Source organism: Lynx rufus, unplaced genomic scaffold (genome assembly GCF_022079265.1).
Source record: "Lynx rufus isolate CCGP_SWC_20201006 ecotype Redwood Valley unplaced genomic scaffold, mLynRuf1.p SCAF_17, whole genome shotgun sequence".
Lineage (NCBI taxonomy): Eukaryota > Metazoa > Chordata > Mammalia > Carnivora > Felidae > Lynx > Lynx rufus.
The window spans coordinates 43008920-43027501 of NW_025814831.1; the positions used below are offsets into that span (position 1 = coordinate 43008920).

The following is an 18582-nucleotide window of genomic DNA, read 5'->3' on the forward strand; positions in this document are numbered from 1 at the left end:
AATAAATAAAAGTTCTTGTTTGCTATTAAATAGTTAGTACCTTAACACTTTTTCCAACTGAACACAGTAATAAATGTAAATTTCTCTGAGTTTCACTACTGAAATTCACACCTAACAATATAAGAAAACATGTTCTAATGATCAGCCTTACCTTTAGCAAAGTATTATTTTTATTAATAATAAAACTTATTCATTAAAGGCTTAAGTAATAACCTGTTGAAAATAATCAGAATAATTATAAACGTGTATCTCCAACTCCTTCTACAAAGAATCTAAAGAAGCTTGATTTTCCCAGTAAGTATCATTTAAAGAGAAATACTGAAAATAGAATTCCTACTATCATTACTACTTGGTGCATAAGAGAATTATAAAATCAGGGGTGTGGAAATCTGTTTCTAATTTGAGGTAGGTCTAGATAAAGTAGTGGATGCTAGTCATGATTGTTTTATTACCTGAATGACCTACTGTGTCCATATTTTCTTTTTCTTCCATGGGATTTCCCCTCTTTGAGATCTTATCATCCTTTGAAACCGGTATAGGAGCAAACCTTCGAGGTGCTGGTGTCTCCAATGGAGATTTCTGTTTATCAAAACCCATATCTTCAACCTCTCTAGAAGGTGCTTTAAAAGAAAATAAAGGAAATAAATTCAATTTATTTTAAAAAGAACAACAATTTTGTAGAGTGTTACTCTTCCCCATATTTTAAAAATAAAGCAAATTATATAGGATACACAAATTACAAGTAAATAGAAATAACTCCATCCTCACTAGAAATCAGAAGAAATAAAGGCTTTATAAACATTTTACACTTACAGCTAATAAACAAAAAAATAAAAAAACAATATGACAACATGCAGTACTATTTAAGCTGTAGTGAAAATGGCATAGCCAGACACTGCTCCTGGCATGAAAACTAATAAAACCATCTGGCACTAAGTATAGGAAGTCTTGAAGTTTTTATACACTTTGATCTAGTAATCTTACTCTTGGGAATTTATCCTGAGGACACAACTTAAAAGAATGACATTACATATATGATGACTTCATCACAGTATTATTTATAAGGAAAAAACTCTGAAATCTGCCTGAATGTCCAATAACTGTTAAGTAAATTGTGTTTACAATAAACTATCCTTTCATCATTAAAAATTAATATTATGAAGATGATTATGTAAAACATGGGAAATACTTTTGATATGCTAGTAAAAAGCAGTACAAAATTATATTTATGCTACAACTGCAGTACATAAAAATAATGTACGCCCAAGAAAAAGTATTGAAAAATAAAAAGTTTGGGCACCTGGGTGGCTCAGTCAGTTCAGCATATAATACCTCTTAATTTCTACTCAGGTCATGATCCCAGAGTTGTGGGACCAAGCCCCGAGTCAGCTCCCGCTGAGTGTGCAGCCTACTTAAGATTGTCTCTCTCTCCCTTTGTCCCTTTCCCCCTACTCATGCTCTTTCTCTCTAAAAAAATAAATAAATAAAATAATAATAATAATAATAATAATAATAATAAGTAAAGACGCCTGGGTAGCTCTGTCGGTTGGTTAAACATCTAACTTTGGCTGGGATCATGATCTCCCAATCCGGTCTGTGAGTTAGAGCCCCGTATCGGGCTCTGTGCTGACAGCTCAGAGTTTGGAGCCTGTTTTGGATTCTGTCTCCCTCTTCCTCTGCCCTTCCCCCACTCATGCTCGCTCTCTCTCTCTCTCTCAAAAATAAACATTTAAAAAAATTGAAAAAAATAAGTATATAAAATAAGTTAAAAATGTTAAAAAATAAAAATAGAAAGTTTAAGTTTACATTTACTCATTTTTTAAAATTTTCTTTTACTGTCACTAAAATATACAAAGAAAGACAACCAATAAAACATGCATTTTTCCTTTAAAACTCAAGTCTAGGGGCGCCTGGGTGGTTCAGTCGGTTAAGCGTCTGACTTCGGCTCAGGTCACGATCTCACAGTTCATGAGTTCGAGCCCTGCGTCAGGCTCTGTGCTGACAGCTCAGAGCCTGGAGCCTGCTTCACATTCTGTGTCTCCCTCTCTCTCTGCCCCTTCCCTGCTCATGCTGTGTCTCTCTCTGTCTCAAAAAAAAATAAAATAAAATAAACATTAAAAAAAATAATAAAACTCAAGTCTAAAAAAACAAAATTATGAGCAAGTAATTCTCCAGAACCGAGAATGAAATGTCCACTTCTTTTGAAAGCATGTAGCTGGTTCATACTGAAACCTGAGTTCTGGCCAAATAGACAAACTCACCCTCAAGTCAGGTGACCAGAAGCAGGCAAGTCATAACCTTTCTGTGCTTCATCTTCCTCACTTCACAACTTAAAAATTGATTCATACTACTTTCACAACAGTTTTGTAAGGACCACTCATTTGTGGAAAAATATAGAGCAGCTTACAAGTCTAAGGAGTCTTTAATGCGCCTATAATACAACAATGGTCTAACGTATCAAATGTTGAGGATATTGTACTACATGGATCTGTGTATCATAAAAGGGATAGCCCTTGATTTCTATTAATTCATTATTCAAATATCAATAATTTAGAAACATATTTATTCACTTATTTTAAATTCCAGAGCTTTAATACAAATTGGTTATGCATTCCTTTGTTGTTACTATAAACAAAGATTTTTTAAATTCTATTACTGTGAAAATAATTAGAAATAGCTTATTATTGTTATTAAAAACAAAGATTTTTTAAATTCTATTACTGTGAAAATAATTAGAAATAGCTTATTATTGTAGTAAGGTGATTTCTCTCCTGAAAGAATCAATATAAAGAGTAAATATGCAGTTAGGGAATTGGAAAATTGATTACAAGCATTTGTGATACTAGACAAATGAATTTTTCTCAACTTGTAAGTGCTTCTGACAATTTATGAAGGTTATTAATCAAAACCATACAGTAGGACATGACCCCTAATTTGACTGAACAAGTTCTCAAATGACAAAAAAATTAACTCACAAGAACTAATTTTGTAGAATGAAGACTTAGTCTTCCACCACCTAGTAAACAAGTTTTTGGCTGCCATACTATAAAGAAAATTCATAGCTAACATGTTTTATTCACAGAGAACTACATATTTTTACCTTGTCTGGAAGCAAATGTGTTATGTGAAGACAGATTACTGCTACCAAGATCAGAATAGTCTGGTTGTACAGAATACTTTTCCATCACTCTGGAAGGAGGCATACTAACAGGCTGAAAACTACCAGTCTTGAGCGCAGCACTAATGAAATGAGTCTAGGAGACATAAAATTATTTGATCAATTTCAAATACCATTTAAAAGAGCTAGATGACAGACTACATTAAAACTTACTAGAGGACTTGAAAAAATGTAGTAGATTTAACAAGCAATAAAAATACATATATTACATGCAGTTACGCACTGCAGCAGTGATGTCACTGGGTTAAGCTTGGCTCTGTGGTGTGACCTTATTCATTTTATTTAATCATTCTAAACCTCAGTTTCCTCCTTTCTACTTCTGAGATGGCTCAGGAGCCACTGAGGCATACTAGGAGATGACCAAAAGCAAGGAGCCCTAGACCTCTACTTCAACCAGAGAATTTCAAACCAAAATATCTCATCTTTTATATCCTGCATGATTTTGTTGGAAGGATTAAAAAACATTGCTAGTAGGCACTCAAATTAGCAGCAGCAACAATAACGTATGCATTTAAATATAAACAGGAACTACAAGGACAGCAGTTTTCAGTACTATTTATTAAAATACCTGGAATGTGTATGTATCTTACCTAATAAAACTAATTTCAAAAGAGGGTCTCATACCAGGTAAAGGAAAACCTAACAAGACTTACAGTTTTACAGAATTCTTAAAAAAGTGTAGACATCTCTCTACGTAAAACATATGGGACAGACTCAACAAATTTCATTTCATGAAGCATTTATCGAATTACTAATATACCTAGTATGTCACTAAAACTTCAACTTTCTCTGTAATTAGAAGCTTTATAAATAAGATGTCTGAATTAGAAAAGATCTCATTCTTCCAAATTAAATGCAGAAGCAATTTATTATTTATAGAAGACTAGACAAATGGCAGACAGGCATATAACGAAGACAAGTAGGACCCTTTCCTTAAGAAATCAATGTGCTTTTCAAATCTGTCATCTCATTTTACCCTGAACAAAAAAATAAATAAATAAAAGGTTTTTCTGAGTAAAGAAATCAAGGCTCAGAGAAGTGCAGTTATTTGCAGACTGAAGACCAGTCTTCTAATAGACCCACTCCTAGCTTCTCATGAGACACCATGCTGCATACACAATTTTAGTTGTGCATGTAGTACTTACTAAAACCTTACTTTGTATGGCCATAACCACTCCACTGAAAATAAAATCTCAACTACATGGAAAGCTCAAGCCAAGTTCTATTAAGAAGTTTTGAAAATTATAGCAGATTAGTGTTTACTCTGTGTTAACATACTGAGTTATAAAAAACTTATTTTTCTGTATTCTTCTGAATGTGATATTTTAATTCTTTTAAGTCTTAAACTTACACATTAATTAGACAAAAATAAAAGTAAATTAAAACCAATGCATTTATAGTGCAGGTCATTCATTCACTTAAAGAAAATGTGTGTGTATATATATAGCGCCTGAGTGCGGGGTACTATCCCAGGACTTAGAAATTCAAAAATAAATAAGAAACTGTACTATCAGCTCCTTGTGAGGGTAGCTCTTCTTTTTATAATATCCCTGTGCCTCATATTCAAAAGGCAATTAAATATGTTCATTCTTTTAATTAATTAAATGCAGAAGCAATGTGTATACCGGCAATTAAATATGTTCATTCTTTTAATTAATTAAATGCAGAAGCAATGTGTATAGCGGCTGGTTACTCATCTCATCAGAATCATTACAGAACTTCCTATTCCCAGGTCCCATCTCAGACCCGCTGTCTCAATCCCTGAGAGGTACAAGCATGTGTATTTTTATAAAGCATTTCAAGTGATTCTGATGCACATTCTCAGGCTAACAACCACTGATGTAAACAAGTCATGGCAATGTAATATTAGCATTGTAAAAATGGTATGAACAGAAATACCACAAAAGAAGGAAAAGCCAACTCTAAGGAAGTGTCTTACAGAACTAGTGATACTTGAACTTGAATGTGCAGAGAAGTCTCCACATGGAGAGGAAGAGTGATAATAAGCAAATCATTATCTAAGAACTAAAGCTGCAACAATCTAATGAGCTATTATTGCAATTATCAACAAATATCAGTTTAGGGACGCAAGTGATAAAAAACCATGAGATGTGTGCTGGCTTTATTATAGATACCTGAATATCTATTTGTTGCTGTTGTAATTTTTCAAGATGCCTAATGTGCTGTTCCATAAAAACATTCATTTGCTTTTCATGATCATGACAATGTAATTTCTCGTGTTTATTCTGAATACTTGTTTGTTGCTCTGTAACACGCTGTAACTGTTTATCAGTCTCCTGTAACTTATTGAGTAATTCTGTAACAGAATTGACTTTTGCTTCCAAATCACTCTGTACCTAAAATAATAAAATATCAAAGGATATAAAAAATACGATCAGTTACTAGAAATGTTGTTTAAAGTGATTTCTAATAAAAATGATCAAACCGGATTTTTACTCTCTAAATCTCTGATGATTTTATACCTTTATTTTTAGAATCACAGAAATAAAAGGCAAAAGATAGCTATTCTGAAGTAGATCTTTTCTCTCATTAAGAAAATAACACATTTGCAACAAAAGAATTTTTATAATTCCAGAAATGAAATAAACAGTAATTAAAAAGAAGCAAATAACACAACAAATTAGCTTTAGAAACTTCACTCATCTCAGACTGAATTAGGTCAGCAGCCTGGAATCCTAGTCTTAGATCAGCCACCTATTAGTCCGGGGACCTGTGTCACTCTGTTTCTCAGTTTTCCCATTTGCAAACTGAGGCGGGTGGCACAGACAATCTCGGGGTGCCTTTCCAAAATAAGGATGAGCAGTTGTCCCAGGTTGCCCAGGACTTGGGGGCTCCCTGGATGAGCCTGGATCAGTGCTAAATCCAGGCAGTCCTTGGTCCTTTAGCATTATCACAGCATGGCGGGGGGGGGGGGGGGGGGGGGTAAGTCTCAATGCCTGAGAGGTAATATACAACTACCAACAGGAAAATTCTTTCAAAGTGAGAGCAACTAGAACAACCTTAGTCTATAGTTGGATACAATCACTTGTAGAATCAGTTCCTAATAAATAATTTTACATTTCACAAAGATGTTGTGAGTATCTGGGGTAAAAAATATACTTTTATCAGCGGAGCTGCTGTTGCAATGGCAGCCGCAGTTGCTGCGGCCACGGTTGTGGCTGAATCAATTCCACTGGGTGACGTTCTAGTCTCCTGAGTAACAGCGTCCTTTTCTGTGCCTGCATCTTCTAAAAGCTGTACCTTTACTTCTTTAAAAACAGGCATGTTTTGAGTTCTGTAAATAAAAAATGTATAAAAATATATTCAGCAAGCTACATGGAACCATTTCAAGAAGCACCTAGAGTGGTAATCTGCTGAAGGTGGGTTTTCTAGATTTTTTAAAACATTAAATCACTTGGTTTTCCCTATAAGGATCTTACCAGTCATTTGGTTCATGAAATCTATGAAAGGTCAAGTCACTAACTAAACACTAAAGAAATAAAATAATTCCTTGAAGGCTATGATATTTCAGATAATAAGGCTTACATATATGAAAAAGACATGAGCACAATTACCAAGATACATAATCAAGAAGTATGAATTCAAATCATGTAGAAAAAGTTCTAAGAATTCAAGTACTATGTGTTACTTCCAAAGAAAGACAACCTAAGATAAATTTTTAAAACTGCTAAAAACTGTTTTTAATTCTAGCTCATTTAGGTTTAATAGATGTCACACAATTTGTTAAAATGGGGCACAAAACACAGTTTTAAGCAGCCTGGATTAAAAATGACAGCAAATAGATACATATTTATAATGAAAGATTTAACTAAATACCAACAAAACAAAACAAAACAAAACTGGTTGATTGTGTTCTATATTTGGCCTGAAAAAAAGAGAGAGACAGACAGACAGACACAGACAGAAAGGAACCACGGATGGGGCACCTAGGTGGCTCAGTATGTTAAGCAACCAATTTTGGCTAGGGTTATGATCTCACGGTTCATGAGTTCAAGCCCCGTGTCGGGCTCTGTGCTGACAGCTCAGCTTCAGAAGCTTCAGATTCTGTGTCTCTGCCCCTCCCCCGCTCAAACTCTGTTTCTCTCTCCCTCAAAAATAAACAAACATTTAAAAAAAAAATAAATAAATAATAAAAAAGGAACCACTGACAAAACCAGAGTCTCTAGTGAAGTCCAAATAAGATCAGAAGGAATGCACTCCATCTCTAGCTGCTGGACTTTCCAGCTGATCTCTAAGAAGACCCAGAGCAGCTCGTAAACTTACTCGCTTTGATATTTCCTCATTTTGACTAAGAGCATCTGTCTCAAAATTTTGACATTATCTCTATCTTCCACTTCTCTATCTTCCACTTACCTTCTCACACCCCATGGAGTCATCAAGTTTTGTCAATTATTTCGTCACAATTGCAGGAATGATGTCACAGAACTACAGAGGCAGGGGGAACCCAAAAGGCCACTGATCCTAACTTCCTAATTTTATAGACGAAACGGAGGTTCACAGAGGTAACAGGATTTACTTGATCAAGGTCACAGAACAGTAAGGTAGGGTTGGTAAGATCCTAGAGATCTTCCCACAACATCTCACTCTCTCAGAATAGTACTTCTCCCTTCGTGCTTCTCCTTCTCTGGTAAAAAAAAAAAAAAACAAAAAAAAAAACCCAACTTCATCACCTCTGGCCAACTATTTCATTCTTGCAGATTTTACTCATTTAAAAAGTTCCCAAATACATTTCTCCACCATTCAACAATCTAAAATTATTCCTTAGAGACAAATGGGTAGGCTAATTTCTTCTGTTTGACCTTCCACACATACTATCCTCTGGCCATGCCCTTGCCTCCTATCACTTCACAGACAACTCTCAGGAGTCACACTGCTCCTCACTGGCTACACCACACCCTTCCCAAAGCTGACTCCATGCTTCTCACTGATCTCTCAACCTTCCTCCATTCAACTTTAAGATCCAACACAAGCCTTCCCCTTTTCAAAACCTTGTCCTTAAACACTTCCAATTGATCTGTCCCTTCCTAGCTCCTTTTGCTTTTACTGCCCACACTACACAATTGAGGCTTGATAAGCAGCCATCCCATGGTTTAAATGTCTATGCAGAACAGTTTCATAATCTATTAATGCAATACTGCTTCCTATCACAGTTCTAATCACTCATTCCCCCACATAGGTACATATTCTCTCCCCAACTAAGCTCTAAGCAACCTGGGGCAGAGGTGGGGGCAGAGAAGGGGGATTTCTTAAATGCCAAACAGCAAGTAAGAAAGAACTAAGCACATAGCAGGCTCTCAATATAAATCGGATTAAGTGGCGTTGAAAAAAATATAATTCAGATATTCCTGCCTTTTAGTATTCTTAAGTCTGAATGTGTTTACCCTTTAAGATCGTTCATTCTACATGATTACATTAAATTAATCAATAAGAGGGGCGCCTGGGTGGTTCAGTCGGTTAAGCGGCTGACTTCCACTCAGGTCATGATCTCACAGTTCATGAGTTAAAGCCCCACGTCGGGCTATGTGCTGACAGCTCAGAGCCCGGAGCCTGCTTTGGATTCTGTGTGTGTCTCTCTCTCTGACCCTCCCCCTGCTCACCCTCTGTCTCTGTCTCAAAAGTAAATAAACATTAAAATAAAGTGAAAGTAAATTAACCAAGAGAAATAACAAGGTAAAACTAGACATCAACTTCTTTATAGTCTTTTAAGTTTTGTTTTTTCTAATTATCAAATTAAGTCCTCAACGTAACAAATGTAAATAGCTATGAAGTGTAAAAAACTGGGAAAGAAGAAATTTTTTCTTCAATTTTTTTCTTTTTTAGAATTTTTTGAAAGTTTATTTATTTTAAGAGAGATAATCCAAAGCAGGCTCTGCACCAAGTGCAGAGCCAACATGGGGCTCAATATCATGACTCTGAGATCATGACCTGAGCCCAAATCAAGAGTCAGATGCTTAACCCATTGAGCCATTCAGGCGCCCCAGAGTCCTTTCTCAGTGAACACTACTACTGACCATGCATTTATACAAACCAAAAATCTGGGATTCATCCTTAGCTCCTTCTTCACTCTCACATCTAATTGTCAATTCCATCTCTAAGTCATCTTCCAATCCGTCTACTCTTCTCCAAACCAGCATGCCCTCACACTACCATCCTCCAATGTATTGAGGACCAACTGAATCTGTCTCAAAGAGATCCCTACAAAATGTGTAGCCAGTTGGTTTCCTGGACTGAATAGTTCAGTCCTCTTCTAATCCATCTATTTTTTTTTTTTTTAGGAGGAGGAGGGCAGAGAGAGAGAGAGAGAGAGAGAGAGAGAGAGAGAGAGAGAGAGAGAATCCTAAGCAGGCTCTGTGCTGTCAGTGCAATGCAGAGCCCAATGCAGGCTTGAACCCACGAACCACGAGATCATGACCTAAGCTGAACCCAAGAGTCAGATGCTTAACTGATTGAGCCACCCAGGCACCCCCGATCCATCTTTTGATAACTGCTATCTGAATGAGCCTTTTAAGAATTATATATCATAATTTAACATTTTAAGATGATTTGTCACTTCTCTTCTTTAAAGTTTATAACCTAGCCCCTTGCTTTCTCTCCAGCTACACAGTAAGGGCATTCTACCCTGTTCTAGATGCTCTGGCCATACTCTTCATTCCTGGCTCCAGTCTATTACTTTTTACTAGTACAGCTTTAGAGCATATCATATCAAATGGGGCAAATTTTCCATCATTCAAGTTCTTTCCCCCCATATTAGCTATTCTCAACTATGTGTATTCCATATGTATGTAATTATTATGTATATATATCCTCAACTGTATGTCCTTCCAGGTAAATTTTAGGATCACTTTGCCAAATTCCATCTACTATTCTCTAAAAACAATAAATTCAAGGGGTGCCTGGGTGGCTCAATTGGTTAAGCATCCAACTTCCGCTCAGGTCATGATCTCATGGTTGGTGAGTTCAAGCCCCACATATAAACTGTTGTCAGCACAGATCCTGCTTTGGGTCCTCTGTCCCCCTCTCTCTCTGCCCCTCTCCCATGTGCTCTCTCTCAAAAACAGAAAAACATTTTTAAAAACCACAATAAATTCAAGTGACATTGACTACAGCAAAATCTATCTCTTGAGACATAGTTAGATTGTCTTTTAACCCAACAGGGGTCATTTTTGTATTTCTGATTCAGTTATTATTCTATACATTGCAGTCAGCTTCTCGACGCCTTTCCTAGTTTGTTTTTGCTTTCGAATTCTGTTCATTCATTCTGAATGGGAAGAGACCTACTAAGAAGTGTAGTGTTCAATTACTGTTCACTGTCTATTTGTTAATGAACAACTTCTCCGTCCCTGATCTGAGAGTTCTGAGAGATTTCAGTTCGAAGAGTTCTAACTTGAAAACAAGTTGATAAGGTCCCTACTATGGTTGCAAGCAACCTCTTCTTCTGGGGGTCAGCTGGAAGGAGTGGTAATCACTGTCTGTCCAAATGAGTCAGATGTAATCTGTGATTTTTGGTTCAACTATAGACTTTGAAAGACCATACCACAACTCATGCCCTTACTTTCACTTTTTCTTATATATTTATAAACTCCAGGATATAATTTACCATCCAAGTTCCTTTCCTAACCACTATACCACATATTGGGAATCGTTTGGTGAACAAAGGTAAAAAGGAAAAACATGATGAGGACAAACAACCAGCTATTAAACTCTGGCTGGCTCAGATCACCCCCTTGTGTTTTAGAGATAGTATTTACTTTTGTTAGTCCAATGCTTCCCAGTGCATAATATGTATGCCATGGACAACTGTAGGTGAAAAAATAATAAACTTTTAAACAGTTTTTATTTAATAGTTATAAATAGTTTATTTATTTAAATTCTATTATTGAAAACACCATACTGATTTTCCATTTACTGAATATAAAATTTCCTTTTTTAATAAAATGAGAATTCAAAATGAAGTAAACATTTTTCTTATTTTCTAAGGGGCCTTCCAGACTGTACCATTTCAGGAGTAGGATACATTTAGCCTAAGGATATGTATCTCATCCCATCTCCACTAATGATAATAATAATAAAAATTGCCTCCAGAGTAGTGAAGACATATGCTTATCATGGTGCTGTTGTCAGGGTTGGCTTTGTATTTCATTGGTATTTAAGATAAACTTGGGAGGGAACATTTAGATGGAGTAGTAGCCGTGGTCTCCCTTCACTCCATCCAGATGCTAACCTTGTCCCTTTCTTAAATCTTGACAAGGAAAAGTCTAAACGTCCTTGGATAGTAAATAGTAAGTATTACGTACTCGGAACTACTTGACCATTGCTACAAGTAGTATAGTGAAGTGATTAAGAGAGCAAATTCTAGAGGCAGACTGCCTGGGTCTGAATCCTAGCCCAGTGAATACTTCCTAAATGACCTGTGGAAAGATCAATCTCTGTGTGCCTCATCTATATGCATCTCTGTGTGCACATCTATGATGTGCCATCATGTTTCCTCATCTATAACATGGGGATTCTGTAAAATTGAGATGTGATGGAATATACTTCATTGGATTTTGTGAGTATTGAGTTAATGCTTAGAACAGTACTTCTTCTATACTAAAAATTGTTATAGCTGTTGAGTATTTTATGTGTCCAGCACCATAAAAAATGCTTTATACGTATTTCACACATTGAAAAATGAAACTAATCTTTGAGAACCATATAAAAACATAAGAAATGGCCCACTTAATTTTTGTAAATGAAACTTACTTTTGCTTTAAAACTGCTCTCAGAGCATCCTTCTGTCCCATGGTGTACTGAGAAATAAAGATGTCATTTGCTGCAAAATTGAGACACAAAATATACTTCAGATTCCTAAAAATTTGTTAAATTTTAATAAAGCTACCAAAAAAAAAAGCTTTTTAAGAATGTTTAGGAATTCAGCAATAAGATTTCTTAATTTTAAAAAATGTGAGTAGTAGCCGTGATCTACTAAGACTACTAAATGACTGATTAATAATAGTCATAACCCGGGGCATGTGGGTGGCTAAGTCAGTTAAGCATCTGACTTCAGCTCAGGTCATGATCTTGTGGTTCATGGGTTCATCGAGCTCTGTGCTGACAGCTCGGAGCCTGGAGACTGCTTTGGATTCAGTGTCTCCCTCTCTCTCTGCTCCTCCCCTGCTCACACTCTGTGTCTCCCTCTCAAAAATAAATAAACATTAAAAAACATTTTTTTCAAATAGTCATAACCCTAGACCCTAGGGGAAAAAATAAAATAAAAACACGTGAGGCCAAATTGGAGCCATTTGCTCAAATTCAAAAGAGAAAACCGTGGATAAAAATAAAACTACATAAAAATGTCACTACATTAATTTCTTGAAAGCATATTTTTAATTTTTTAATCTATTATCTTACCAGACTATTCAAAACTTAAATTCAGAATTTATAAATTTTTTTAAGTACTTAATCCCAAATTTATGCAATAGGTTAGTAATAAAAACATTACCATTACCACTGCAAACCTTTTTCTGGATTTTAAAGATTCCACTACTAGCCTAATTTGGAAGGAAAAACTAATTAAAATGAAATAATCAAAATAATAAGAAAAAAATGTAAGTTTATTTAATAAGTATCTTTTAAAAAAATCAATGAGGGGGCGCCTGGGTGGCTCAGTCAGTTGAGCGGCCGACTTCCGCTCAGGTCATGATCTCACGGTCCGTGAGTTCGAGCCCCGCGTCGGGCTCTGTGCTGACAGCTCAGAGCCTGGAGCCTGTTTCAGATTCTGTGTCTCCCTCTCTCTCTGACCCTCCCCCGTTCATGTTCTGTCTCTCCCTGTCTCAAAAATAAATAAATGTTAAAAAAAATTAAAAAAAAAATCAATGAACATCTTAAAAGCTAAAAACCTAAAATCTTATCCTTATAAAGAAACTCCTGACACATACAACACAGATGAGCCATGAAGACCTGCTACCTGAAATAAGTCAATCATAAAACTAGAGCAGGGGGGGGCGCCTGGGTGGCTCAGTCAGTTGAGCGACCAACTTCGGCTCAGATCATGATCTTGCAGCTCATGAGTTCAAGCCCGCATCAGGCTCTGTGCTGACAGCTCAGAGCCTGGAGCGTGCTTAGGATACTGTGTCTCCCCCTCTCTGCCCCTAACCCACTCGCATTCTGTCTCTCTCAAAAATAAACAAACATTAAAAAAAAAAAACAAAAAAAAAACTAGAGCATGGGGAAATGGAGAGTTAGTGTTTAATGAGTACAGAGTTTCAACCGGGGAAGATGAAAAAGTTCTGGAAATGGATGGTGGTGATAACTGCATAATGTGAATGTATCCAATGCCACAGAACTGTACACTTAAACAAAAGAGAGAGAAAGAGCTAGATTCTGTTATGTGTATTTTACAAGGGGGAAAAAAAAGGAACAGCAAATCTATCCTTTTACCTTTTTGTCTGTTGCTCTCTTCCAGTTTATCCACAGGCAACCCCTGCACTGCAACGTCTTTAGGAAAATCCTTTGGGATGTGAAAGGAAGAAATGAAAAGCTAAGATATCTTTATGATTTATTACTCATCAAGTAGCATTTACTAGCTATGTGACTACTATGTTCTAGGAGGGCAGGATCGTGTGCTTTTATAGACTTAATTCCCAGACCACTGCAATGCTTAGGTACCTTGAAGGTACTCAAGGATCAGTTGAATGAGCAAGTAAATGAACAAGCAAGCAACTCTGGCCCTGAAATTCATACTCAAATATCCATTTGCCACTTCTAGCAGAGAGAGTCATTTAACAATTCAGTTGCGGGGCGCCTGGGTGGCTCAGTCGGTTAAGCGTCCGACTTCAACTCAGGTCACAATCTCACAGTTCGTGAGTTCGAGCCCCGCGTCGGGCTCTGGGCTGATGGCTCAGAGCCTGGAGCCTGCTTCCGATTCTGTGTCTCCCTCTCTCTCTGCCCCTTCCCCGTTCATGCTCTGTCTCTCTCTCTCTGTCTCAAAAATAAATAAACGTTAAAAAAAAAGTTAAAAAAAAAAACAATTCAGTTGCTACGGTTTAATGTGAAAATCTGATTCACTGTGAGTCAAAAGGAGTACATAAGGATGGCCGACACATAAAACAACATCACAAATTAATCACAGCATTCTTTATCACTGAGCTCAAATATGGTCTCAGAAGGCTTCTCTACTGGCAACTAGCTTTCTGTTCACATGTGTAACCCTAGTCTTCATCTTTAAGATTCTATTCAGTGCTAAGACACCATGACTTTTTGAGTACTAGGTTCATCCAACATTGCTCTTCACCTTCCTTAGACACATCTCTTTTTTTTTTTCCTGCTAAAGCAGAAAAGGGTAAAGAGAAAATCATTAAAAGAAAGTGATCCCCTGACAACAGGTATTAACTTCCTAAAAAATAGTTAATGAGGGGCACCCGGGTGGCTCAGTCAGTTGAGCATTCCACTTCAGCTACTACCATGATCTCACATCTCATGGTTTGTGAGTTGGAGCCCGACATCAGGCTCACTGCTGTCAGTGTAGAGCCCGCTTTGAATCCTCTGTCCCCACCTCTCTCTCTGCCCCTCCCCTGTTCATGCTCTCTCTCTCTAAAATAAATAAAACATTAAAAAAAAATAGTCAATGAGGTTAACAATACAATAGAATACAGTATCTGGGGAATTAATATAAAGGCCTCCTACAAATGAGTAAGAAGCACAGCATATAAATATGTAATTCACAAAAGAAGAAGGCAATATACATGAAAAAAATTTCTCCTTCAGTAATAATGAAAGAATGCCTTCTTAACCTATCAAAATGGCAACTTTTTTTTTGTCTACTTTTAATGCCCTGTATTGGTTAAGCTGGGGAAAAATAATACCACTAATTCTGTTCATGATCTTGCTGAATAATGTATATTGATACAGTCTTTCTAGAGGCAATTTAGAAACATTTCAAGAAGTGTGCATATCCTTTGATTTAATAATTTTACATCCAGAAATTAATCCTAATGAAATGACCTGAAATATATACCAGAATGTAAATCACATGGTTGTTTATATTATCAAAAATTGGGGGAAAAACTTAATGTCAAATGACAGGAACATGAACAAATAAATTATGGTACACATACACTGAAATTCTATGAACCCATTAAAGTTTCTAGGGAAATAAAAATCAATGGCATGGAAAAATATCCTTAATACTACCTAATAATAAAACAGTATGGTCCTATTTCATAAAACATGAAGGTAACAGTTGTTGAATTCAGCTACAGAATTTCTTCTTTCCTTTTTCTCTTTGTATTTTCTACAATGAATTTTAAAGTTTTTGTTTTCTTTCTACTCATGTGCAAGGACTGGCCCAAACAGGAATAGGGATATCTCACTTTCTGGTAGTGTAGAGAAATACATATGAATAAAAGAAGATAATGAATAAGTTTATAAATATGAGCATATCAGGCACAAACTCCTTTAGTTTCCTCATTAAAACAGAATGATCAAGTCAATCCACACTGTAATCTTAGCACGCATTTATGAAACAAAAATGTGATACAAAGACAAACTACAGTTTGTATTCAAGAAAAAATGATAATGAACTGGATTTACTTTGCAGGCGTATTTTACCTTAAGCAATCTACACAAAACAAGCTTTGAGTCCATATTAAATCTAATGGAATCCTAATCATCTTCCAAAGATCATCGATTTATTTTCAATTATATAATAATAGCATATCCATGCATCTGGGAAACTATTTAGATGATGGAATTCAAAGACCATTAATCATTAAAAAAGGTCTGCTCAAAAAAGAACCAAAGAATACCAACCCAAAGGCTAGGCATTGACTCAGGGACCAGGTGCAGCACATAATTATACGTTTTTATTGTGAGTGTTTTACAAAGTTGATAAGTAAGCAGCTTTAATTTCATTCTTACCAGGAATGAATTTCAATTTTCAAAATATTATATTGTGAAACTCTCTTCTTTAAAGACTTGTTTAATGGACAATTTATAGTCAACATTATGATTGGTGATCAAAATCTAATTAGATTGCATGAACAAAATATATTTATCATCAACTATTTTCAGGATTATAAAGGTAAAGATGAGAATTTCATGTTATTATTTTTTAAAGACCACTCAAAAAAACCACACATAAAACCTCATAATAGCTTGAATGATATATAATCACACCTCACTTTTTAAAAATGATGTTCCTACTGTTTCTTTACCTTTACCTAACAGTAAGTTAAGTCTCCAGTCTAGAATATGTTTTCCTTAGCTCAGAGCAGAGCTTCTTTTCAGTTACAGTATTTCTCTTAGTGTTCAACATCTTAATAACTAGTATTTTTTATTCTATGGAAGATTGTTTAATGTCTCAATGCTATTCAAGTTCCAACTGTAGTATGTAAAACATTTCTTTGTAAGTGAAATTTAAGCAAAAACAAGGCCTGTTGCTCATCAAACATAATTTAAGAATACATTACTTAACAATACTGAAAAGTTAAACATGAATGGAATTACAAATTCTTTTGCTTACGCTTTCCAACACAGTAGAATTTTCTAGTGAGGGCTGCAGATAATTTCTAGCAGAAGTCAAGTCTGATGAACCTAACAAAACAAAGGAATCAATTTGAGTGATTTTAAAATCAGAACCTTTTCCTTTAAAAACTGTACAAGTATGATTCAAGAACTGTCAACTCCATATTAATGCAAAATCTATACTGGAAAGCACTTTTCATGCAAAAAAACTTAAGATGTAATTAACATATATTCTGATGAAAGTTTTACAGTTGATATTTAGGAAAATAAGGGTCAGTACTGACAATCAAGTGGGATAAATATGTTTTAAAATATATCGTTACACTGTTGGATTTGGACAAAGCATGGGTAGAATCATTAGCCAGGAATAAAATATGTACATGATATAAAAGCAAGGCTTTATTATGTCATACCCTCCCTCCCAAAAAAAGCAGCATTATATAAGCATTTTTTTTGTTTTTGCACATATATTTATTAATTTGATCTTTACAATTATCAGTGAAATGGGCAAAGCATATGTCTTCTTCATTTTCACTGAACTCCAGACAGGTTAAGTGCATTGAAATACGGAAGCCATCAAGAGGCAGAAGTTAACGCTTTTCTACATGCCAAATTGAATAACACTATCCAAACAGAAGGTAGAGCATTTGGTAAAAACCCCTATTGATGAACAATAAGCACATCATACTAGTTAAGTGTGTCCACCACAGATGTGAACAAGAACAATATGCCAAAACCACACAAAGAAAAAACACAATGGGAAATGTTTCATTCATTCCACCTATTCGATGTTATATAGATTAGACCGGCTGTGCTAGCCATTTCCCCATGGAAAGGGGTCAGCTTTCAAACATCTATACAAACTAGATGTATCTTATGTTTGAGAATTTAAACATATAAAATCCTCTAAATTCTGAAACGCAAAAAACGAAATGAAAATAAAGACTAAAGATTTACAAAAGTGAGAACTATTCGGAGTCACATACCACATAACGTTCCATTCAAGCTAGCCTCGGTTCTAACAGGAAGACGTTTATTTGCAGACAACGCTGGAGGAACACAGGGCAACTCATCTTTGAGCAAAACCGAATAATCTCCCTGGTTTGGAGAAACTACCTCACGAAGCCTCCTCGCTGGTATTTTAACCCTTTTTTTCTTTTCCAGGCTAAACTCAGAGCCTTTCATATTTTGCAACAAAACTAGTCCCACAGTTCTGAATAGAATTTCTTCTAGGTCCGTAAAACTTCAAAACAAAATTTTCACCGCTTTGGGGACTTTGGGAAGAAGGAACGAAGGAGGAGTATGATAAACAAAATATGAATTTCAAGTGATTTTAAAACATGCAGTCATCAACCTGTAAATAAATCAATGTCCAAGTAGACTATCCAAAAAGCTAGAAATTTCAATTTGGTTATTTAATCCAGGATTAGAGACTACTAGAACACCATATTTACCCATTAATCCCACTCAGTCCATTAATGCATACGCCAGGGAATCTGAGAGTAGGGATGATAAGAGAAAGGCCGCGTGAGCAACAATAACCATAACAACACTCCCCAAACCTAGAACTGGCAGTGCAAAACCAAACAGATAGTGTTAAGATTCGTTGGTGGGACTCAAGCAAAACTGAAATGCTTTAAAATCACCCATATAAGAAGCTTAATAGCTGTCTTCCGCCAGAGTTTTACACACTCCTCCAGATGCAACCATCGGACACCTAAATTCACCCCTCCCAGACAGCCGAACGCTCGGCGACCGCGCAGTCACAGGTATAATCTGACAACAGCTTCAGCTGCCCGCGAGTCAACGTCCACTTCCCTTTAAGCCGGCCCCCTGAGACTCAACACGCATGTGCGCCAAAATAATAATCCAAAACAACC

At 36.0% G+C, this 18582-nt stretch overlaps 1 protein-coding gene across 2 annotated transcripts in view; it reads right to left on the reverse strand.

Moving 5' to 3' along the window:
- Positions 1–18491, reverse strand: part of KIAA0586 (KIAA0586 ortholog) — a 118111-nt gene extending 99620 nt beyond the window's left edge. For both annotated transcript variants that reach the window (XM_047079570.1, XM_047079569.1), the window contains exons 1-8: positions 17689–18491; positions 16701–16771; positions 13619–13688; positions 11942–12011; positions 6299–6473; positions 5314–5535; positions 3101–3254; positions 453–620 (exon numbers count right to left, since the gene is read on the reverse strand). In XM_047079570.1, the coding sequence (XP_046935526.1) occupies positions 453–620; positions 3101–3254; positions 5314–5535; positions 6299–6473; positions 11942–12011; positions 13619–13688; positions 16701–16771; positions 17689–17887 (1129 nt within the window). In that variant the 5' untranslated portion in view covers positions 17888–18491. The remainder of the gene's footprint in view (positions 1–452; positions 621–3100; positions 3255–5313; positions 5536–6298; positions 6474–11941; positions 12012–13618; positions 13689–16700; positions 16772–17688) is intronic.
- Between the last annotated feature and the right edge of the window lie 91 nt (positions 18492–18582).